Raw genomic sequence first — 21,603 nt, forward strand, 5'->3', positions numbered from 1 at the left:
TAAAATATCTCAACGAAATTTGAATCAACCAAAGAGCTTACTAACTCATTTTTTTTAAATACCCAACATTCCCACACATCTTTGTAGATCTATCATAACCTTGGGCGGGACAGAACGGAGGGGGTCAATAAGTGCTGCTTTGTTCATTAAAAGTGTTTCATGGTATGCCAGAGTATTGACATTAATATACCAAAGTTCCATCAAGAGTCTCGCCCAGGTTATGCCGTATTGCGTTAGGCTTTTTGTCTGACGAATGTCGCTCAAGGCAAGAGTGCGGCATCCAGTAGCAGGTGGCATCCATTGCACAGCGGGTGTACGGCTTGTTAGTAAAATACAAAAGGAGCCATGTAAACGTCTAGAAGAGCATCCTTAACCAGCATAATAAAAGTACTTGTCAAGACAAAAAGTTGCAAATCAGAAAAAAGAAAGCAAAAGAAATGAATGCTGACAACATTTTTTTCATTTTCTGTTTTGGCAACAATATTGCATTTATAAATTTCAGTCAGTGTGCTATGTTGCAATACATGATACATGAAATCATCGTTTAATGTTGGCCCTCAAAAACAAACGTACTACAGCCCTGCTGATTTGAACATCATAAATAAAAGCGCTATCTTCCTGCAAAGGTCTATAGGTTTTAGATGAGCTTATTTATTATTATTATTATACTTGCGCCAGGATTTTATCACTGGATCGCATTGTTTTTTTTTTTTTTTTTTTTTTTTTTTGGTGTTCACCGGTGTTCATGCAGGTAATATGGATCGCTTTAATTTCTTCGCGACATGCTGAATACATTAACCATTTGCAAGCACGTTTTCTCTGTCATCAAAGACAGCGTCCAATATCTTCGTGGGCCTTGGCGCATGGCACATACACATTTTGGTTGACGCGAACTGGTCACATGCACAGCCTAAAACGAGTCAAACGCAAGCTTATTTATTTCGGCCGTCGATTCAAACCAGGTCTGCCAATCGGCGGTCGCAGCCGACGTCGTTGGTAAATAAGCTGTATTTGAATAGCTTATTACTTAATCCACTGCAATAAGTCACTTCATTAACGGACTTTGATTAGCTTATATTGCTTACATCAAACTTTGCAGTGTCATCCAACCATTATCGGCATCGCGGATGATTAATGTTCAATGACGCATGTTTTCCTTTTCTCCTTCTCCTTTCACAGCTTCATAACCCACCTGAACCAATGGGCTGGTGTTACATTAAATATTGACATTCATTTTCTTTGATCTATGTCCCAACGCCTGATGGAGGGAAAACACGCTGATTTGATTCAAAAGTCATCTAACCTTAAAAGAGATGTCAAACGCGTTGGTGATCGACTTTTTTTTTTTCGCCTTACCAGGAAGGCGGTATGCCTGTCATTGTTCTGCGCTAACCCGTTTCATACTCGATGACAAGTACCATCATGATGTCGTTCTCCGCAACGAAGATTGGCAAAAATGCGTGCCTGTCTATCCACGCTTCACGAGATCAATGAATGGAACAGTAAAACTCTTGCAAACCATTGGTACAAGACGGCGGATGAACTCATTGTCCACTGAGATTATAATTAAACTGATAATCTATCTTGAATTTTTCCATCCTATCAGGATGACGCGCTGCGCGTTTTCCTCGGAACAACTGAAGGGTATTCTTTTTTTGTCATCCAAAATAATTCGTGATAACGACACCAACGTAACCATTCAGTAGTAAAAAAAAAACCCCATTGACTGCCTATACTTTGATAAACAATATTTCGCGTTTCCGCTTTTTGCGCAGGTTCACATGGCTTGATTCTGTTCACCATGTTCCTAATCAGCATCATTCCGGCATGGTTGGAACTTCATCGAAGCTGTTCAGTCCATCTGTGAAGACAACGACGCTGGGGACGGAAATCTCCGCTTCCGCTGTGGTTGCCACGTGTCTCGTCGCCAGATCATTCGTCTAACTTGATATCTTTCATCGTCGACTGCGTAGTCTCCGCAACCAAGCACCGTCTGTCGCCGACATAGGTTATCATTGTAACGCAATTGTTGTCAAACAACTCCGTCCGCTGACAACATCTCGAAATCGGAGTCGGCACATGTTTATAGTTGTTCCATCTTCTTCTTCTTTGTTTTTTAGCTTTTGTACATTCTTTTGGTTGGCAGTATCTTGAAAGGGTGAATTCCCATGTTGCAAATTGGGTTCTTTTTTTTCTAGTATCCACTGTTACATTTATCATTCCCTGATGTTATCACCGTATCCATCAGAGCATAATACATGTCGGTTATAAATAGATGTCATAAAAAAAGACGGTGTTTACCACCAATCGCTCATTGAAATAGTATGACGAGAAATATTTTCTTTATTTTGCCATCGGTTGATGAGCCGACCTTGAAGGTATGACACGGGTGGTCGGAGGATGAAGGCTAAATTTCGTTTGTTACTATGGGAGTACGAATGAATCAAAGGGTTACACATGGCTTCGCCACGTGCCGAACAAGATCGGCATATTGTTAAGCTTGTAACAAAAAAAGTGGAATTGAACCGCTTATTGGGGTAGCCTGTTTTATTATGCTCCAAAATAAGAAAGGTGGCGATAAGCTTCCAATTCTTTATAAAAAGGAACGAGGGGGAGGAAAAAAAACTCGGCTTTACTCAACCTTTTCACTTTTTTTTTCTTTACGACTACCTCCTACCTCCTACCTGTACGATCTCATTCGTTCGTTTTCCTTCTCTCTTTCACTCAACCTCCAAAAAAAAACATTACTTTGCAATGTCTGATGGTCGCTGTATCCATTGTGGTGAAAAGGGTCATTACTCCATGTAAGTATATATTTCTTCAAGGAATTGCTTCATGTCCAAATCCTTACGTCTCTTTCTTTCATCAGGATGTGCCCAAAGAAGCCGAATCCCGCTTAAAAAAAGTTATCCGGCCAAGAAGCGCTCAATACAAAGCCACAAAAAATCGGTTCATCTCATCGCAAGCACAGTAAACAAACCAAAAAAAACCAAGAAAAAAAACCAAAAAGAAAAAATACTTGTATACCTCTCAACCCAAACAAGATATTCCATACCTACGCGTTCACATATTACAAAGCAAAAGTTGTCTTTTGCTTCCCAATTCTCTCTTCATGATTTCCCCTCTCCTCACCATTTCCATTCCCCATTACATGAGTTATATAGATTGTGCATTCTCCCATTATCACTATGATCTTTGTCCTGTTTCTCTTTGTTTCCACCCTACATCCATTAAGTTTTCTTTTTTCTTTTTCTCTCCCAGATCATCAGATGATTCCCCTTTATGTAATTTTTTTTTCATTGTTCATTATATTGCATAAAAAAAAGCCACGTTGTGTTCTTTCTTTTTCCGGTCTATATGGCACGATTTGGGAATTTCCCGCTCATAATGCGGGGTGAAAAAAAAGAGATGATGCTTTTTTTTTCTGTTCAAGAAAACCAATAATCTTTGGCGTCTTCCCTGAATTTGACGTCATGCACAACCAAACAGGCGTGTTGCACCAGCTATTATCTGCATTACCTTTGTGCAAGCCGGCAATGGACTCGTGATTTATTGAAATTACCGCGTTACCACCATTAGGTGACACACCGCGCTCTGCTTTTTCCCACTCTTCCGCAAATTTCACCGTGGCGTGCATGAAGTATTTGTCAATAAGTTCAGCCAATCGTCTAATAGTGCAACTCAAGTCATGAAGTAATCGTAATGTCATGACGATTTTTTTTTATTATGTAGCACTAACAAGCTGTGCACCCCACTTCTGGAAGCCGCCAGCTACTTGAGGTCTCCCCCTTTGCATTGAGCGACTCTTGTCAGATAAAGTCTATAACCTGGGCGAGAATCTTGACGGGACTTTTGTATGTTGGATGTTTGGACGTTGGTTACAATGCAACATGGAAAATGCACAAAGCGGCACTTAATGAACCCCGTTTGTTCCTTCCCGCCCAGGCTATCAATGGGTGTAGACGCTTTTGTTGAGATATTTTAATGCATCAGTAAGCACTCGAAAGTTCGTTTAAGATATTTTTTACCTTTGATACGCGAGTTTTCGATAGTCGGCAAATGACTTGAACTGTGTGGCAACGAATCGTTTTAGATCAGTGTTTAGCTCGTTTAGAGTATTCACAGCAGGGAAAAAAAAAGAATTTTTTCAATAGAAGGTTTTGCAATGAGATAATGGAAGTAAGAAAAATGCAAGCAAACTGCATACATCATTTATAGAGGCGAGATGACAATAAAAACAACAAGGTAAAATGAATTTAAAGAATAAACGTGTTTGATCAGCAATAGTATTCATTCGCTGCCTTCCTTTCAGTAAAAGATGAATGACATTTACAATTGAAAAATTGGGAGCAAAGAGTATTGATCATGTGCCTGCTTGAGACGCTTCCCAGTTCATTCTTCCAACAAGAAGGGTAGTCTCTCAAACTTTGTTGGTGCAGCGAGTTTCCCTCTCGCTACTCCTGAGAAGGAGATGCTTCCAAAACACAATCACAATGCTACACCTATCACTTAGTTTATCCCTGAATGTATTTGGGCTGTCTTTCTGGCTTTTGAGTGTGATCGTTGGTCCTGGCGTAAATGTAGAGAAGAACGCTCGCCTGAAGCGGCACCTAAGCGTTCTGTAAGCTATCAACGAGTCGTTGGTTCTTGCATGTGTCCTTTAGAGATGTCTTGATGATAAACGTTCGCTTAATTCCTTAGTCGCGATCAGTTCCGGTTTGTATCCAAGACAGTCTTGTTCGAAGATCCGCGGTGGCCTGGTTCGCCACGAATTGGACACACCGGTTTTTTCGCACTGGATGCTTCGCTTTTGGCTTTTTTTTTTTTTTACCGACTGCGCATTTAAATAAACCAGCACAATCCAAAGATCAAGAAGATATAGCATGGTATCATACAGTATGATGTCCCCCAATAAAAAGATCACTTGCGAATTTGTCAGCCAAAGGTATTCTGTTAAAAGGATGACTCTGTTACTAAGCAGATCGCTTTTTACGCAAAAAGATTACACAAAAGAAGCGCACTCAATGCAGACCCCCTATTTTCTCGCCACAAATCCTATAGGAAAAGGATCATATCAGCCCCGATTCACCATATGCAGAATTTAGCCACTATTTCTACCTTTTAAGAGATGCAAAGAGATCTCCTTTTCCGGGACTAGAAATAAAAAAGGCCGACCATGTCAAAAGAAGTCACTGAGCCAACACTGGATTTTTGATGCAAATCGATTTGTGGATTATCCGAGCGTCGTTACAATCTTGTGTGCCATGGAGACTCATACACTAGAGCTTTATTCCGATCAGCCTCCAGTTCACATTGCATTATTCCAGAATGTGACGAATACTGCCGATTTGCGGAAACGACTCGTTCAGCAGGATCCTACCTTGTCATGCGCTCTAGTCAATGCCGCGCTTGTACGTACTTCATGGACTTTGTCATGACTAAAACTGAACTTACAACGCATAGGTGATAAACCGCACGCATGCCCTCGCTGCATGTAATCGTGCTGTCCATGATCATCTCAACAAACAACTCAAAACGCACAATATCCACTCGGAGATCGTGTTTGACTTTTCACCTGCTATACACGTATGCTTTTTTTTCAGTCAAAGTAGCGTACAGCAAAGGCAAAACAGGTTCCTCAACAGTCAATGTTTATTTTTTAGATTGCTCAAGCTTTACGACGATTTGGTATTGAAGACGAGACCCAAGATGTCTTAGTGATCAAAATAGGCACTACATCAGAAGAGGTACGACTTACGTAATGCAAAACCTAAAAAGGACGAGGTTCTGAAATGGACGCGATATTTTTTTTCTCGTTGTAGGCGCAAGAGTTTTTGCAGGCAAACATCCAAGGCACGCTTGTATCGCTTGATGACCTTGAAAAGGTCCGTGATTTGAAACGTATCAAAAAGGTAATTTGTTCATCGCATAGCAAATTCACGGACCCATCGAGGACTTAACGTGCTGCATTGTTGTAGTATTATCAAGTTGGCGGCACGGACGATATAAATACCATTTTTGATTTGGTGATGGGCGCAATGGCATTGAAAGGAATTTAACGTGAGACCACGAAAGAGCAGTCCAGGGTTCTTTATTTCGATCAGTTTGCGTCTTTCAGCTACATATCGACTTATTGTACAAAAAAGAAAGAGAAAGAAGAGTAGCAATAGTATAAAACCAAAAACAAAGACCAATTATCAAAGATCAGTTTCATTCATGGCAGTGGTTATGGTGGATGTTGTAATCAATTAGAGTTTACTGGTGGCCACCAGGTCACCTTCATCTACAAATTGTAACGCCAGATAGGCCATGGGTTTAAAACGTGCCGCATACGATTTGGCTTCGGCAGAGGATGCTTGTTTGCGAGCGACACGTGCAGCAATGCCTTGCAGAATGACAGAAACCTGGATAATAAGGAAAAAGGAGGAAATGTCGATAGTCAGAGAAGCAAGTAGAAGGGAAAAAAATGAAAAGATGACTGCAATCTGCAATCTGCAATATAGAAAATAAGAAGGATCCTTACTCTGAAAAATGAAAATGCAACTGCAAAATTCCATCGATCGATGGGGTACGTCGTACCCAGGCATAAGCAATACGCTTGCATGAGGTCTTGTGCATCGGGAATCGGTAAATCCTCCTTCTTGATACCCTTGAACCCTGCCAATTCTTGAGACGGAGGAATATAGAACGGCTGCAGGAGGTTGGATAAATCGGATAATGGGTGACCAATGGTCGATAACTCCCAATCCAGAACACCAATCACCCGAGGTTCAGTGGGATGGAAAATCTATCGATAGAGTCAGTGTCCATGACGTCGATCAGCATAAGGTTTTCGTGGTTTGTCCCGATTTGGGCATCTTGCATTTTTACGCGGTCAATGACCATATTGAGTCAATGAAATGGGATACTTTACCAGATTGTCGATCTAGGCCATGAAGAAGTTAATTTAACGTATCTTCGTAGTGTGTTTACTTATAAGCTTACCTTGAAATCACCGTGAACAATGGTCGCTTGATCTTTGACTTGATTGCGTTTGAACCAAGCAAACATTTCCTCCAATCGAGGGATAGGCCCCACTTTATCACCGGTTTCATTGTCTTTTGTTTCGGCTTGAGCTTGCGACACCTTGCTGAGGGATCGCATTTGGCGGTCATAGAAACCGGAATTGCGGCCATAGTTCTCCAGGCCAATCGCCGCAAAATCCACACGGTGAAGTTTGGCCAATGTTTCCACGGCCGAAAACCAGCTACCGCATGATAATGAGCGAGCCAGACCCATTTTTCGCGCTTGTCCCACCTATCACAACTTACCATTGTCTACGTTCTTCAAAAGGAAGCTGCAACATTCGCACATCAGCGAAAATGCGTCCTGCAAGGAACTCCATAACCTGCGATGATCGCAAATAACCGCATTAGAAGGAACAAGATCAGCCATCGCAAGAAAAAGAATGTAGTTTCAACATACATAAAACGGAGTGCCAATGATCGATGTATCTTCGCAAAGCGTATACACATGCGGCACAGGAACATCGGAATGAGTTCCCAGGGCACGCAAGATACGGTATTCACGCTCAACAGCATGAGCAGTGCTAGACAAAAGCTGACCTGGAGGTTTCTTGCGAAGAACGTATTGCTGTTGACTAACGAACCATGTGATTATCTGCTTCCTGTCCCTTTCCCTGCCTGACTATAAGCAACCTACTTTCCGTCTTTCAAAAGATATGTAGGGTTCGACTGTCCAAGTTTGAATTGGCTGATATGCAGTGGTCGATTGAATCCAGGAACATGTTCACCCAGGTAGGCTTCCAATTTAGCTACATCGAGTTCGTGTCTAGCATGGCCGTGTCAGAACATAAAGTTTCGGCAGAAGCTGGACTAAATCATAATAATAAGCCCTCACCCTGATCGCACATCGGATGTTGATTGCCCGTGATCTTTCTTCATATCGAATATTGTATCCTTGCTGATAAAAAAAATTAAAAAACTATTCCAGCTTATTGGTAAAATATTGAATGCGATTTGCAGTACTCCGATTCTGGGGTAACACCCGTTACTAAGATGAAATGGATTTAAAATTCAGCACTGCATCAAAAAGCGGGTCACATTCATTCTCCCACGAGCATTCGCAATGACAAAGACAAGTCTAGAGCAGATCAACAGGCTAGTATCTAGACTTTTCGCACATACTATTGCACCATTATTTGGCAAAACCAATAGTACTTTGAGTTTTGATTGATCGTATCTTCAATGAGATAAAGTCTAAAATGGCATGGTGAGGGTGCAGGTGTCATTGCCTGATTTGAGAACCATTGTTTTAGAACACGGTTCCCGTACGTGTGTCCTGATCGTAAACTTAACATATTATTCCTATTATTCGGGATAAACACTCCCTTGCTTCATAATCATACATGGCTTGAAGCTCTTTTTTTTTTAATTTCGATCGCTATGCATCAAAAACTTTTGTCTCGTGGTGTTGCTATAATCACCCATGAGTCAAGCTTGATTTGTAACAACAATAAATCAAACAAGATTTCCATTTTTAATCTGACATCATTGCAACCAACCTGTCGTCAGGCAGTACAATATATCAACTGTTTTTAGCTTTCAAAGTTTTCTTACCTAGCTGTCGTCGCATTGACATGGGTCTTCATAACAACAATCGCATTTGCACCGCCACACCATACTTCAACTGGCCACCCTATTATTTGCTCAGTTACTAGGGATCTCAAAAAGACCAGTTTCGTTGTTTAGCTTTATGAACGGGTCCCCATTCCGTTATCCAGTTTTCTGGTTACCGGCTCTCGATTAGAGTTCATTGTCTTGTAGTTTCATGCTGATGATTAATGCCGATCTTCCTGATACGGATAAAAACCCTTCTTCTTTTTTTTCCTATCGTTCATTTAAAAAATGTGAGATCATTGACTCCTCTATGTATGCTGCATCCTTGAGACCGTGCTACATATGCAGCATCACAGGCATAAAATGAAAATAATGTTCATTATGATTATGTCAGGACGCATCCGTGGCTCACTCAAAGTTCTCCTACAGTTACAAAACTGCAACTTCTCCTAGCTGTGCAGTTTGGATCCTTGCCATTCCATGAACAAGTCCCCACTCGATGGTGCACACGAGATTCCTTTTGTTAGTATTGCAATTTTTTTTTTTTTTTTTTGTTCTCAGGGATCAGAAAGGATGGCGCATGTTGCGACTTTTCGGAACCATGAACCACCGAACAATCAGTTATCCTCTCAGGGGCAGATATATGCGTCCAGTGCGCATTTAACCGGACATAGCCGCTCCTTATCATATCACTATGTCTTTTTTTTCTTTCTTTCTTTTTTTCTATACATTCTCCTTTCATGCAACCATCCCTTCTCTGCTCTTCTACTCCTTCCAAGACTCAAAGGTACAGCGGCAAAGCGAGAAAAAAGAGAGTTTCCCCAACCTGATCTGCTCAAATTTGGTATGTCTTTTTACCAAAGTGCATTGGGGGTTGCAACTATTCCCTCGTCTTTTATTTTTCTTCTCATAAAAGGACCCAAGGTTTTCCGTGTTTTCTTGCAAATAAAATCGAGTCCTCTTCGCTTTTATTCTGTTTTCCTAGATGACCCATCTTAGTGACTTTAGTTTTCTCCGTAATTATCGTATTTTTTTTCCTCTTATTATTATTCTTCGAATATTGGATTCAGATGTGACTAATTATTGGTTTTTTTAGAGAGATCTCTTTCTATATCATACTTTGCTATATGGTACATCTACCGAGTATGGAAAGTAGATCGATTCAAATGTCTACATCCTTACCGTTTACGACAAGGAGAACTCAAAGGCTTTGTGAGCTTGCTTATCCTGATAATGATACCAGCCCAGCTTACATATGGTAATTCATCCTTAAAAATCAAACCTTAACATGGATTAAACATAGGCTAATCGCTTTTGACAGATATCACCTCTTGCAAATTCAAATACGAGGAAGGTTTTGTCAGTATTTTTGGCCACATCTTCACCAAACCCGAGTTCATGTGGAAAGAAGAAACTCGCCGTCTTATCATACCAACAGGTAAGCTTCGCAAGATTCGTCGACCGTCTTCCGTTCATTCTAAATACCCATGCTCTGCATCTTGAAATTAGATTACAGCTTATGTATTGGGTTATCTTTGCAAACGTAAGTAAATGAAATTTTGCAATTTACCAACGAAGAAAGAAACAGTGATTAACCCAGTGCTTTGTATGCAGCGGTACTTTGCTTTTACTGCAATGTTTTTGGAATTATCTTGCCAATGCAGTAGCACAAGCCAACTTTATGAGTAGTAAAGAATTCCGATTTTATATTGGCTGGTAAGTTGATTTGATCTTGACTTTCGATGGGATCCTGTGACCCTGAATCTTAAAAAAATTCAAACCTTACTAGGACCATTGCAGGCATCTTCATTTTCCCATGTCTCCGATATAATTTTGCTCGAGATGTTTATGAACACACTTACAAAGAAGTGATGCCTCAACTGGTCTACGGATGTGGTACGTTTGCATTCACCATCCGTCACACATGCATTTTATTTTTTCCTCACATAATTTTGTCCTCCGTAGGCCTACTCATTGTCGCTTGCCTTGGAATCCGGTCGCATTTTCGATTCAATAAACTTATCATGACCTCCAAAGCAGCCACTAATCAGAGGTCCATTGCTCACAAGATTAGAAACTTCCAGGTAATTTTTTTTTCTTTTTGGAACTTTACTCATTTTTCTTGATTTGAAATAATGTCAGGAGCTAATTTGTGCCTTGTTTCTTTTCATGCGGCTAGGACCTTAATATGATTCTGACAGCCGCGTTGTTTGTCGCTTCCATTTCCATGATTATCCTTTGTGCCGACGGTCTCACTCCTAAAAAGACACTCAACGTTCACAAGTTCTCGGCGGATTTCCTTATCTGCAATGGTAAGTGCCATCATGTCTTAAATTGATGTCCCCCTATTCTGTTCACTAAAAGCGTCACTGGTTTTTTTTTCGCCTTTTTTAGTCAATGTGACTTCCATGGTAGTATGGATTGTGGTCGTTCTCATTATTCATCCCGTTAATAACAATAATCAAAACACCTCACCGCAAGCGGTTGCGCCTCTGAATTCCAATCGTCGCTTCAATAACAAGAAGAAACCCAACGAGTTTGATGACATCGATCCTGAGAGCACAATCGGGTTTGAAGAGGACAAGTCATTGCATGCGGCGCATACCAAGCATTATACTTCGATTTCCATGTCAGGATATACACCATCCGTATCAATGGCGCCGTCTGCGACGACGACATTGGTGGGCGGTCACGCAAATACAAGTCATGGACGCAAGGAATCACCGGGTTGTGAAACCAGCAGTGTCAGCTAATCTGTTATTTCAAGTGTGCTTTTCCTCATGCTTATAATCCCTTTTGTGTTTGTTATCTTTTTTTTATACCCTACTTTTATACACTTTCCCCCAATTTCCCGCATTGTCTCAAGTCATAATTTCTCAATCGTTAATCAACATTTTCTTACAACATTACTTTCTGGCGGATAAAATGCTAAGGATATATAAAGATTGTAATACTGTAATTGAAGGATGCAGTTTCAGCACGGATTTGTAAATTAAAGTTGGATTGCAAGCAGAAAAGATATTTTGATCGAGATACTCATGCTGCAGGTGCTGTCCAAGCGCCTCCACGATCCAGCCAACAGTGGCATAAAAACCAGTTGTAACCCCCTGCATACATTACTCTCGAACTTGTTTTTACCTTGATAGGGCCGCAGTGGCCCCATTATTCTTTTTTTTGGATTTCCTAAAAAGAATGAGGATACTTTATTACTGTCGTTTAAACGTCGGCCCGTATCCTGGTAGATAATGGATAACAGGTATGCTTTACTCAGATCCAATTGTCTCTCGTATCATCATCGAAATACGCCAGCTCAGAATCCGACTTGGCAGGATCAAATTATCTCACAATAAATCGCGATCAACTATGGTATCCAAAGACCAATGAATGGTTTTTCGAGTAGGCACAATGAATTATTAATCCGATTCTAGGGGGCTTGGCATATCTTTAATTAGATGTTTTTCATGTTCTCACCAATTTGACCAAAGAAATCAAACCTTGTGCCAGTCCACACTCTACCATATTCGGCTCCTAATTTTCCTCCAATGAAAGCTTGTAAATATGACAATTGAGCAATTAATTCTTTATTTGTTGTCTTGAATTAAGCTTGTCAAGTGATGCAATTGCAATAATTGACTTGTAGAAACACAATGGATCATTTTCTCTCCATGTCTCTACCTATGATCAAGTCCATTTTTCGATGCTAGGTAGTCATCGCAGTTTGTCATTCCAGCTTCTGCTTCTTGGTTGAGGGGGGAGAGGAGGGGATGATCGGCCTGCTTCTTGGGCCACTGTTCTTCTGATTCTAAGACTTACCATAACCGTATTCAAACAAAAGGACGCCTATACAGTCAAAACTAATATACACGGTCCTTCGAAAATGGCCCTGCACAACGAGTATAATGCTGGTTGCCTGGGAGTTGCACAGATGCCAGAAAAACAGAAACGGAAGTTTAAGAAAGGTGGTTTAGCATGAAGCTATTTTGCCGCTGTGAATCAGTGAACCTTCTTAGTTTATTACCTCTTGTCCCGAACGTTTCTATAGATGAGATACTGAGCATAAATGGGCAGTTTATACACTATGGTTGTGGGTTCTTATCTTGCTGTTCACAGAACATGCGGAACCACCAGCAAATTGCCACTATTTAGGGCACCTGCCTGAGATATTCTTAATAGGCGGTCCATCGATTGATGACAGAATGAGTTTCTTCTCCAACTACAGAGTAATGTCTACGTACGGTGGACTGGAATCCTCAAAAAATATTACTTGTTTCTGTTGCGCATGTTGCATTACCATGCAGTGAATTTTTAACACTCAGCGAGCAGTGTATCATTTTGACAGCAGCATCGGCAATGTTGTTGAAACGATATTGTCTCTTTGCTGCTGCTGTGCACTCAGCAGAAATGTATGCCGATATTCAGAGAGTATGCACTTGCTGTGCAAAACTATCATCCAACCAAGCATTTAAACGTATGTTTTCCAAAATTAGATTGACTTTTCGTGGACATCCAGCGCTGTTTGTGCGACGTCAGATTTCAACGTTCATCAATCATGGTTGTTACAATCGATCCACATCCACGATATCCTTTTTTTAAGCCTGCAAAATGCACGACGAGTGTCGATTCTGTATGATTTTATTTGTGAACAAGGGATGAGAGGTGTGTAATTTAGGCAATGAGCTCGACAACTATAAAGAAAAAGGTCGAAGTGTGTAAGTCATACGAACATGGAAAACAAACGAATTAAAATAAATATACATACCACCACCAGCAGCCTTGATCTTTTCTTCAGCACGGCGAGAGACGTAGCGGGTGCGGACAATGACGGGTTGGCTAACGGAACCCTTGGCCAAAACCTTGCCGTAACCGTTCTGGAGAGCATCGATGACAGGAACCTTTTCGGTGTTCTTGTACTTTTCACGAACACCTTCACCAGCCAAAGACCAGATCTGGTCGAGGTTGATAACGGGGCGCCAGGTCTGGTTCTTCTTCAAGTGGAAGTGACGCATACCGACCTTACCGAAGTAACCGGGATGGTACTTATCCATGTTGATACGGTGATGGTGCTGACCACCAGCAAGACCGCGACCACCAGGATGCTTTCTGTGCTTACCTAAAAATCATCAAAAAACAGATTATCAGTGACATGAGCGTCAATGGCGAATTGATTTCGTCGGTTTTTTTTTTCTAGGATGGTAAATGGGAAAAAGGTGCCTACCAACACGACCGTGACCAGCGGAAACGTGTCCACGCTTCTTTCTGTTGTGATGAAGTCTGGTAGGCTACGAATACGTTGACGACAAGGAAGCACGAAAAATGATAAAATAGATAATCAGTATCATCGATACATAGATGAACGATAATGGATGGATGGATGCTGTTCTCTTTCAAAAACTCACCATGGCTTAAAACCTGTTAGGGATAGAGAAGGGAACTTCCAACTTGGCTGACCATCAGGGTAGGATGAATTGAAAAAAATTCCAAACACAGCCAGCAAGATTGGACTGATCCGGAGCGGACTAATGCGACAAATTACCGCACAGTACTCGGACCCAAAGTCTGTGGCTCGTCAATTTCGGGGGCGCTGTCGGTGTCAAAGAGGGATTAGCCGCCTGCCCACCATAGTCGCTCTCTCTCTCACAAAAGGTATAGATTTAGCATCCACATCCACCCATCCATCCTCCCTGCATCATACCAATCTCATCTTTTTCGTAGAACCGTCATGGAAGCCGTTCAAACTTTCGGTCGCAAGGTGCGTTTGTGGATCGATTCACATTACAAAAAAACACTAGATTGGATCAGCGTTGTTCGGGTGGATGGGGAACAGCATTAGAAGAAATGGACATTGGGGGAAAAAGCCACGCAAAAATAGACCTCATGGGCATCATGGCAAGAGGAGAATTCGGCCAACAGAATGAGGTTCTTTCAACATGGAATTTGGACGTGAACGGCTTGGAGAAATACAGGTTGAAAAGCATGGAGAGACTAATGTTTGCTTTTCTTTTCCTTGCTTCCAGAAAACCGCCACCGCTGTTGCTCACTGCAAGAAGGGCCGTGGTCTTATCCGCGTCAATGGCTCCCCTCTTGAGCTCCTCGAACCCGAGATCTTGAAGTTCAAGGTCTATGAAGTCGTCCTTCTCCTCGGTGAAGAACGTTTCGCCAACATTGATATTCGTCTTCGTGTCCAGGGTGGTGGTACGTTTTTGTGAATGGTGACAGACACCATGAAGGGGGAGAAAATGAGAATTCAGCGAAGCATGGTGTGAATTAAAAAATGGAATGTTTCTTTTTTTTTCAGGTCACACTTCTCAGGTTTACGCTATCCGTCAAGCTCTTGCCAAGGCTGTTGTTGCCTTTTACCAAAAGTTTGTTGACGAAGCTGCCAAGAAGGAAATCAAGGAAATCCTTGTTCAGTACGACCGTACCCTCCTTGTCGCCGATCCCCGTCGTTGCGAACCCAAGAAGTTTGCTGGTCCCGGTGCCCGTGCCCGTTACCAAAAGTCGTACCGTTAAAAGCATTCCTTCAACAATTTTTTGCAGCAACGTATTACTATGGCCGAGACCAAAAGAAGAAACAGCATGTTGTCATTTTTTTTCTTTTCTTTTTGTATCTCAATGGTGCTTTAATACATTGCTAAACCGATAAAAAAAAAGGGAAAACTGATTGTGTGAAGGGTTTGGGTTCTTTTTTAAATCGCTTGATTTTCTAAGTGTGAGGTTTTGTTACGTTGAAATCGGTCGTTGTCTGACGTGCTTGCTTCAGTTTCTGCATTTCAATCTCCAAGCGCAGTTGTTCCAACTTCATCTCTTGCATTCTTTCTTCATGCTCCATCTTTTTCACTTCCAGTTCCATTTCCAGTACACGTAGTTTTGTTTCTTCAACCGGCATACTCGAGTTTCCATTTCCCTGACTAGAACAAACCCCCATCACGTTAGGCTAATGGTCGCTCCCTACTTCAAAGGATACAAGAATAATTTTACCTTATTCTGCGTTTCTTGAAAGTGTTGACGGTCGTCGTTGAAGGATTGGGTAACGAAGGCAGTAGAGATGAAGAACTCGGTTCAGGTGATACAGTATCGCGGTGATCCATAGTGGGTATGTCTGTTTCGTAAGATGTGGATGGATGAGGTGTGCTTGATTCTGGACCAGAAACGGCGGTCTCGGTGTTGCCAAAAAGGCGAGGGGCTGGTGGTGGTAATATCGTCGGGGTGGTGGTTCTGTTTGGAAGAAAGATATCCTTACATCGGTCATAATATGGAAACTCTTTCTGCATTTCATCTACATTGTTTGAAAGAAAAAAAAATGGCTCATTAAAAATACGCGTCATACTGGCGTCGTTATTCACTCTTCAATGGTCCCAATTATCTCATGCCTCTTCCCTTATCCTGTCTTTCTTTCTTCCCTTTTTGCATTCATTGTATGCAATTTTTTTTTCGGGAACAATGCAGCGTGACATTGACAAGGTGCATAAAAAGAACAAGCCTTTGCTTGGAGCGCGTTCCCTCTTTCGCCATAGTCCACCTCCAGCTTTGGATTACATTTCCCGTATCCTCGCGTCATACATACCTCGCACCACTCGTAGTATACGTTCGTTGCCTTCCACGTCAGGTTCGGTCAGGCGGCTATGCCACCGGTGAAATCGCGATTCCAACCAACGCACTTTGAACTTGATGGCTTCGTGATATACCTTGTCGCGAAATACTTCAGTTGCTACATATTTACTGTAACCGGATTTGTTTCTTTTCCATCTCTCATAATGACCTGGCGTCTCCAGGTCAGACAAAAGAAGTCCGACGTCGTCCAATCTCCATTGCACGTATCGTCGTGCTGTGGTAGATGCTTCTTGTTTTACGGTCGGTAACGACGCTTCAGCGCTTGGACTTGGTGACACAGCCGAATGCGACATTCTGGAAAAAAAAATAATGGTTCTTTGACAACAGGCAACAGTTCAGTTATGAAACAGCAGGAAAAAAAGCAAAAAGGGTTCAAAAATTCCCAAAATTTCATACCGCAATTTCCAATTACAAATGTCGCATTGGAAGACTTCCAAAGTCACGATCACGAGAGTTGAAAGGGCCAAAGAATGAATTGACCTACTAACCTCCCGTTACCAAATAATTCAACTCGGCTCAATCCCAGCACCGGGTCGGATTAGGAAGTGGACACAAATAACAGTCAGCTTCTCCATATTCTCTCGATAGTTCGTCTTATACTTTGAGATACGCGAACCACTGGACTTTGATAAGTCGACAGGCCCGACTTCTTTGGAGTCATAAGCGGACTTTAATATCAACTGGACCATTCTGACCGGATGCAAATAGATGAAGAAAGGTTTATGTATCTTTCAATGTTTCCAGAAGCGCATTAGCTTAAAAGAAAACCATCCTCATATCCTTGTCTACAATACCATTTTTTCGTTACAATCTTCGCTTGGCTAAAGACAATAACACGCCAAACCCGCGGCTGTCATGCATCAATCCACTCTTTCTTTGGACCCATCACATGAAAAAAAAAAAAAAAAAAAAAAAACAAGCGCTCACATCTATTCCATCTCCCTTGCAGTTACTCAAACCATCCTGCTTGACACTTGAATGCCTGGCTTTGTGATTCCTCTTCTCACAAGAGAAACTGTGTTATTTTTTTCCTTTGTGCGTGTATGTGTAATCAGAGTCACTGAACATCTGTCGATCCAGGATGAATTTGTGGAGTTGCCAAGCCTTTAAACTTAGAAATTTGCTACATTAAATTTCTCTATAACACATTTAACTTTCGCGTTGATCATATCTCATATATGGCCAAGTCTCACCGCCTACACCCCTATAAGCGAGACGGCTGAAGCCTTTTCCCCATGATTGAACTCGGGTCCATCTGAAATCATTTGCTACGTATGGCGCACGAAAAACGGCATCATGACAATGTGTGACAGATAACGCGATATCCAGCAAACCCACACGCGACTAAATAGAGGATGCTGTACAAGTTATTAAATATATTCGAGAAGAAAAACCACTATATACAAAAAACAATGTCCCTTCCTATGTTACATTGCTCAAGCCGAAGCGAGACGACGGTTCATACGCAATTTGTAGGATGCGTAGAAAATAATGGCAAGATAAGCACCCACATAGTCTTTGATCATGTACATGATTCCTTGATTGAAGAATCCTTTGATGATCTGTGCTTGCATGCCCTGTAGTACCAACAGTGAATATGCCATTCTTGGGTATCCATATGTTACACTTACCCTGTAGAGCCCGCTTAGGCCATCGGTTCGCACCACCTGCTTCATGATACTGAACATGCTCTTTGAGGGGGAAGACGAGTCATGTTTCTTATCTGATTTCGAAGTATTGGCCACCATCGTTGTGCGTAGGAGAATGAAAGGATAGGTCACCATGGTAGCCACGGTTTTCGCCAAAGCGGAAAATAAAAATACTTCCAACGACGAAAGACTGGATCGTTTATACATGCGAAGGTAAAAGCTTCTCAGTTTTTCAAATGCAAAATAGGTAATGGAAGGATTGACGACCAGAACCATGGAAGCACGATAGCCTGCCGGGTAAAAAGAAGAAAAGGACGCCCAATTGAATATGATACGACATGACATCATGCATTGTCCAGACCGGCTTACCTGTCCAAAATCCCGATATACCCTTCTCCTTGAAGATGTCTTTGACCATATCCATGAAACCCAAGCGTTTGTTGGCCGTGGTTTGTAACCGAGTGCTAATATTCGACACTGGCGTAGTGAACAAGCGTGAGATCAGGGCCGCTTCGGCGCCCAAGAATAACTCTTGCGCGACGTTCAATTGTGCTGCTTTTCCCAAAGAACTATTCATCTTTTCTTGCACATTTCGTAACATGGAATAACAATAAAAGTATATGAAGCTTGACAACACCGTGGCCAATGTATCCGCACCTAGACCAGCGTACAACCCTTTGATCCCGCCTTCCTTTTGATAAATCGAACACAAGGTTGATAATAATCCCTTGTGGTGCTGCTTGACGGACTGCGTCTTGGAGGTTTCCAGTTGCAGACGAGTGGTTGCTCTGTATCAAAACGAAAAAGTTGAATATGACCAATATCGGAGCAACGACGTCGCGAATTTTTTTTTCCCGTCCCAACTTACATATCCAAAGGGTAAATGAAGAGGTTCGCAATGGTGGATCCTACCGCCCCCGAGACGGCATGGGCTACAGGAGGGAGCTTGTACTCTTCAAAAGGAATCACAGTTTGTTTATTTTCAGACATGGAGAAAAAAGGAAATAAAAAAATCCCAGCCAGTTAAACGTAATCAAGCTTTCAAATCAATATCGGCAAAAGCGAATAATGATGACACATGGTTTTCCTTTCCTTTCAAGCGGCAGGGAAAAAATCAGAGGCACATGATCGTTTTTTTTCGAGGACATGCAATATTTGGAAACCCGACACAATAAAATAGGCAACCGTTCCAACAGAAGTGAAACAAAACAAAAGAGACATGGTTCAATTTAATAGATTATGGATGTGCATTATAGGTGAAGTAGCTCTAGTTTTGGTAGTGTCATCCGTGGAGGATGGAATAGGATGATGAGTGGATGGCTTGGAGAACATGAAAGATGATGCAGCGGAGGATGAAGACGATGTGGCTGAAGTCGACGTATCGCCGGCGGCGGTGAAATATGGGGAGGAAGAAGAAGAGACGTCGGAGAAGGTACTTGCGTCATAGAAATTCCAAGGCCTACTAGATGGTACCCTCGATGGCGTTGAAGCTGGCGATTCCCTAGAAAGAGGAGACGAAGATTGTTTTGTTGGATGAGAAAAGCGGAAGGGAGAATAGGTATCATGCGTGGAAGTGGCCGAAGGAGGTAAAGAGAAGTTTTCCCGAAAAGCGGTAGGTGATGATGAAGAAGACGACGACGAAGATGAAGTGGATGATATGGCAGCAGGGGAAGTGCAAGTCGGATTCAATATGGCATGATTTTGATGGAAAGGGATATTGGCGCTGGTATCAGGAACAAAATTGGAGTTTGGCTGGTCTTTTTGGCGGCTTAGGGAATGCCCTCGTTTGGCAGCAGCTCCATTCTTAAATTTGCTGACATACTGAGGATCGATAGCCCAATAACCTCCTTTGCCTTTGTGGGTGGGACCATTGGTATCCGACTTTGGCAACTTTATAAAACAACGATTCAAAGAGAGGTTATGCCGGATAGTATTCTAATGAATAAAAACCGTTCATCCATGAGTTAACAACACGATCATGATAGCAGAAGGGGGGGGGCCTTTTCTTTTTTCTCCGTTGGGCCAACAAAAAAAATAAAAGAGGAAAAAGGTGGGTATTTTTTACCTGCCAGCCTGTATCGTCAGCATTGTATAAAGCAGGATATTTTTGGGTGATCCACGCATATATCTCTCTGAGTGTCATTCGTTTGTTCTCGGATTCCAAAATGGCTTGTGCAATCAAGGACGAATATGAAAATGGTGGTCGCCGTCGTCTTCGAGGAGGTTTAATGAGTCCAGGTGCTACAGGAACGAAGGATTCCGAGACAATGTGTTGTCGTAGTTGCTGTTGCTGCGCTTCTGCACGAAATTGTTTGACACTACCGATCAAATGAGGATGACGCAAGACGACGGGAATGGGAGGTAATGCTTGTTCTTTGCGTTCAGCATCACCCGGGCCTGTGAGTGAAGCTAACTGATTCATGTGTGGGGTTGCAGGGGAATTCAACGAGAGGAATAACTGCGGCGCAAAAAAAAAATAAATAAGAAAAAGCAATGACGGAAGAAGAACCAAAAAATATGAAGAATTGAGGAGTACGAATAATTCTAACAAGAATTGTAAGATTGTGTGTTCAAAATAATAAAAAAAGACAAAAGAGAGAAGAAGAATGCAGATGAAAATGAGTGGGTGAGAGAGAGTGAAGAGAGAGAAAAGCTGAGAAAAAAATAAACCCAGAATTGAAACCACCCTTGAGTTAAAAAAAAGGATCAATGGCTGGAAAGTCTCAACAGTACCGCCTTGGCCTTTTCGTTTCTCTTTGTTTTTCGATTTGCCCTCCATCCTATTTACACTAGTTTTTGTGCAACGTCATTATGCAAGAAGTAAACTTTTTTTTTGTCGCTTTAACTCCATAACACTATGACGATCAGTTTACTTACCAAATATGTCGTTGAATCGTGGCTCCATCATCGAAAATCTCAATAGAAAACGATCGGGAGGAGTTCCAAATTCCAAGGGCACTCCAGAAAAAGGTTAAAAACTTTGGTTGGAGACGACTCTCATATTATAAAATTGCTGAGGTGGTCATGGAGTCTAATTTCCTCGACACAAACATCGATCATGATTTCTTTGTTTGTTCCTTCTCCTCGCGCACCACTCCCTCCATGCAGGTCTTTTCACCCTTGGCTGATACATGTAGAAGGTTCTTTTTCTTTTTGTTCTGTTAAACCTTTGGCAGTGGTCAAGGTAAAAAGATCATACTATAGAACTTGCAATAAAAATGGCAGGTTCATCAAGACCATGGTATTAGATTCATATCATCTGAACAAAAAGCTGTAGTACAGTAGTACTGGCATTTCATTGCACGCGGATCCCATACATATACACACACAAATATGCATCCACACGTTTGTGTGCCAGACATTGAAGATATCGGCCAAGCAAATTATGGAATGGCGTCCAAAGGGATTTATCGTATCTCGATAACTCGTCCCTTGCATGAACATGGTATACACCGGTCTCCTTGTTTTTCTTTGTGATTTTAGCTTCTTTTTACCTTTTGGTATTTGGAGTGGCGTAACTGTAATAGAGCAGAAAAAAAAAATAAAGGACCATCGATTTTTCCGAAAATATGGATGAAGATCGATCTGAAAGATCGTGGTGAAGAAAAAAGGCAATTCAGCGCGATTACGGAAGAGGAGAAAAACAAAAACAAGGGATCCCCAAACAAGATCTTTGGGCCGATCAAAAAGAAAACCCAAAATGCTCTATTTCATCAAAAAAGGAA

At 41.7% G+C, this 21,603-nt stretch overlaps 8 protein-coding genes across 8 annotated transcripts; 3 read left to right on the forward strand and 5 right to left on the reverse strand.

The window, feature by feature from the left end:
- Window positions 1-5,264: 5,264 nt before the first annotated feature.
- BYT42DRAFT_615642 (kinase binding protein CGI-121-domain-containing protein) lies at window positions 5,265-6,059 on the forward strand (the record flags this gene model as incomplete). Its single annotated transcript, XM_051571982.1, has 5 exons — window positions 5,265-5,411; window positions 5,464-5,586; window positions 5,664-5,747; window positions 5,823-5,912; window positions 5,979-6,059. The coding sequence occupies 5 exons, from the start codon at window positions 5,265-5,267 to the stop codon at window positions 6,057-6,059; spliced, it is 525 nt and encodes a 174-aa protein (XP_051421746.1).
- Window positions 6,060-6,073: 14 nt separating this feature from the next.
- On the reverse strand, window positions 6,074-8,038 carry BYT42DRAFT_406329 (kinase-like domain-containing protein). Its single transcript, XM_051563418.1, has 8 exons — window positions 7,900-8,038; window positions 7,702-7,830; window positions 7,465-7,639; window positions 7,311-7,387; window positions 6,985-7,246; window positions 6,914-6,925; window positions 6,524-6,787; window positions 6,074-6,404 (listed from the first exon to the last, which is right to left on the reverse strand). Exons 1-8 carry the CDS (start codon window positions 7,941-7,943, stop codon window positions 6,249-6,251), a joined length of 1,119 nt encoding a protein of 372 aa, XP_051421747.1. The 5' UTR covers window positions 7,944-8,038; the 3' UTR covers window positions 6,074-6,248.
- Window positions 8,039-9,729: 1,691 nt separating this feature from the next.
- On the forward strand, window positions 9,730-11,438 carry BYT42DRAFT_406369 (uncharacterized protein). The gene is made up of 8 exons (XM_051563419.1): window positions 9,730-9,876; window positions 9,940-10,056; window positions 10,128-10,161; window positions 10,233-10,334; window positions 10,408-10,514; window positions 10,584-10,702; window positions 10,798-10,930; window positions 11,013-11,438. The coding sequence occupies exons 1-8, from the start codon at window positions 9,852-9,854 to the stop codon at window positions 11,369-11,371; spliced, it is 996 nt and encodes a 331-aa protein (XP_051421748.1). The 5' UTR covers window positions 9,730-9,851; the 3' UTR covers window positions 11,372-11,438.
- Window positions 11,439-13,265: 1,827 nt separating this feature from the next.
- On the reverse strand, window positions 13,266-14,235 carry BYT42DRAFT_406474 (ribosomal protein L18e/L15P). The gene is made up of 4 exons (XM_051563420.1): window positions 14,015-14,235; window positions 13,834-13,897; window positions 13,378-13,728; window positions 13,266-13,303 (listed from the first exon to the last, which is right to left on the reverse strand). Exons 1-4 carry the CDS (start codon window positions 14,015-14,017, stop codon window positions 13,284-13,286), a joined length of 438 nt encoding a protein of 145 aa, XP_051421749.1. The 5' UTR covers window positions 14,018-14,235; the 3' UTR covers window positions 13,266-13,283.
- A 102-nt stretch (window positions 14,236-14,337) lies between these two features.
- On the forward strand, window positions 14,338-15,128 carry BYT42DRAFT_576557 (40S ribosomal protein S16; the record flags this gene model as incomplete). Its single annotated transcript, XM_051569073.1, has 3 exons — window positions 14,338-14,367; window positions 14,633-14,810; window positions 14,914-15,128. The coding sequence occupies 3 exons, from the start codon at window positions 14,338-14,340 to the stop codon at window positions 15,126-15,128; spliced, it is 423 nt and encodes a 140-aa protein (XP_051421750.1).
- A 99-nt stretch (window positions 15,129-15,227) lies between these two features.
- BYT42DRAFT_406606 (uncharacterized protein) lies at window positions 15,228-16,191 on the reverse strand. The gene is made up of 3 exons (XM_051563421.1): window positions 15,998-16,191; window positions 15,597-15,894; window positions 15,228-15,526 (listed from the first exon to the last, which is right to left on the reverse strand). Exons 1-3 carry the CDS (start codon window positions 16,026-16,028, stop codon window positions 15,322-15,324), a joined length of 534 nt encoding a protein of 177 aa, XP_051421751.1. The 5' UTR covers window positions 16,029-16,191; the 3' UTR covers window positions 15,228-15,321.
- A 1,257-nt stretch (window positions 16,192-17,448) lies between these two features.
- On the reverse strand, window positions 17,449-18,945 carry BYT42DRAFT_576563 (mitochondrial carrier domain-containing protein). The gene is made up of 4 exons (XM_051569074.1): window positions 18,747-18,945; window positions 18,248-18,666; window positions 17,861-18,168; window positions 17,449-17,806 (listed from the first exon to the last, which is right to left on the reverse strand). Exons 1-4 carry the CDS (start codon window positions 18,866-18,868, stop codon window positions 17,666-17,668), a joined length of 990 nt encoding a protein of 329 aa, XP_051421752.1. The 5' UTR covers window positions 18,869-18,945; the 3' UTR covers window positions 17,449-17,665.
- A 40-nt stretch (window positions 18,946-18,985) lies between these two features.
- BYT42DRAFT_406630 (fork head domain-containing protein) lies at window positions 18,986-20,910 on the reverse strand. The gene is made up of 3 exons (XM_051563422.1): window positions 20,756-20,910; window positions 19,944-20,667; window positions 18,986-19,813 (listed from the first exon to the last, which is right to left on the reverse strand). The coding sequence occupies exons 2-3, from the start codon at window positions 20,655-20,657 to the stop codon at window positions 19,103-19,105; spliced, it is 1,425 nt and encodes a 474-aa protein (XP_051421753.1). The 5' UTR covers window positions 20,658-20,667; window positions 20,756-20,910; the 3' UTR covers window positions 18,986-19,102.
- Window positions 20,911-21,603: the final 693 nt, after the last annotated feature.

The sequence above is a fragment of the Radiomyces spectabilis genome, assembly GCF_025331425.1.
Source record: "Radiomyces spectabilis strain NRRL 2753 chromosome Unknown BYT42scaffold_9, whole genome shotgun sequence".
Classification (NCBI taxonomy): Eukaryota; Fungi; Mucoromycota; class Mucoromycetes; order Mucorales; family Radiomycetaceae; genus Radiomyces; species Radiomyces spectabilis.

Coding starts and splice junctions, on each gene's coding strand:
- BYT42DRAFT_406329 (XM_051563418.1), bottom strand. CDS start 7,943: ATGAAGAAAGATCACGGGCAATCAACATCCGATGTGCGATCAGG. Junction 7,388..7,464: donor TCATTGGCACTCCGTTTTAT/GTATGTTGAAAC, acceptor CGATCATCGCAG/GTTATGGAGTTCCTTGCAGG. Junction 6,405..6,523: donor TTGCATTTTCATTTTTCAGA/GTAAGGATCCTT, acceptor CTTATTATCCAG/GTTTCTGTCATTCTGCAAGG.
- BYT42DRAFT_406369 (XM_051563419.1), top strand. CDS start 9,852: ATGATACCAGCCCAGCTTACATATG. Junction 10,162..10,232: donor ATTGGGTTATCTTTGCAAAC/GTAAGTAAATGA, acceptor CTTTGTATGCAG/CGGTACTTTGCTTTTACTGC. Junction 10,515..10,583: donor TCAACTGGTCTACGGATGTG/GTACGTTTGCAT, acceptor TGTCCTCCGTAG/GCCTACTCATTGTCGCTTGC.
- BYT42DRAFT_406474 (XM_051563420.1), bottom strand. Junction 13,729..13,833: donor CGCTGGTCACGGTCGTGTTG/GTAGGCACCTTT, acceptor GATGATTTTTAG/GTAAGCACAGAAAGCATCCT. Junction 13,304..13,377: donor GATCAAGGCTGCTGGTGGTG/GTATGTATATTT, acceptor TTTTCTTTATAG/TTGTCGAGCTCATTGCCTAA.
- BYT42DRAFT_406606 (XM_051563421.1), bottom strand. CDS start 16,028: ATGCAAAAAGGGAAGAAAGAAAGACAGGATA. Junction 15,895..15,997: donor GAAGAAAGAAAGACAGGATA/AGGGAAGAGGCA, acceptor CAAACAATGTAG/ATGAAATGCAGAAAGAGTTT. Junction 15,527..15,596: donor TTCAAGAAACGCAGAATAAG/GTAAAATTATTC, acceptor GGTTTGTTCTAG/TCAGGGAAATGGAAACTCGA.
- BYT42DRAFT_576563 (XM_051569074.1), bottom strand. CDS start 18,868: ATGTCTGAAAATAAACAAACTGTGATTCCTTTTGAAGAGTACAAGCTC. Junction 18,667..18,746: donor TTCATTTACCCTTTGGATAT/GTAAGTTGGGAC, acceptor GTTTTGATACAG/AGCAACCACTCGTCTGCAAC. Junction 18,169..18,247: donor TATATCGGGATTTTGGACAG/GTAAGCCGGTCT, acceptor TTTACCCGGCAG/GCTATCGTGCTTCCATGGTT.
- BYT42DRAFT_406630 (XM_051563422.1), bottom strand. CDS start 20,657: ATGGAGGGCAAATCGAAAAACAAAGAGAAACGAAAAGGCCAAGGCGGT. Junction 19,814..19,943: donor CTGACGATACAGGCTGGCAG/GTAAAAAATACC, acceptor TTTATTCATTAG/AATACTATCCGGCATAACCT.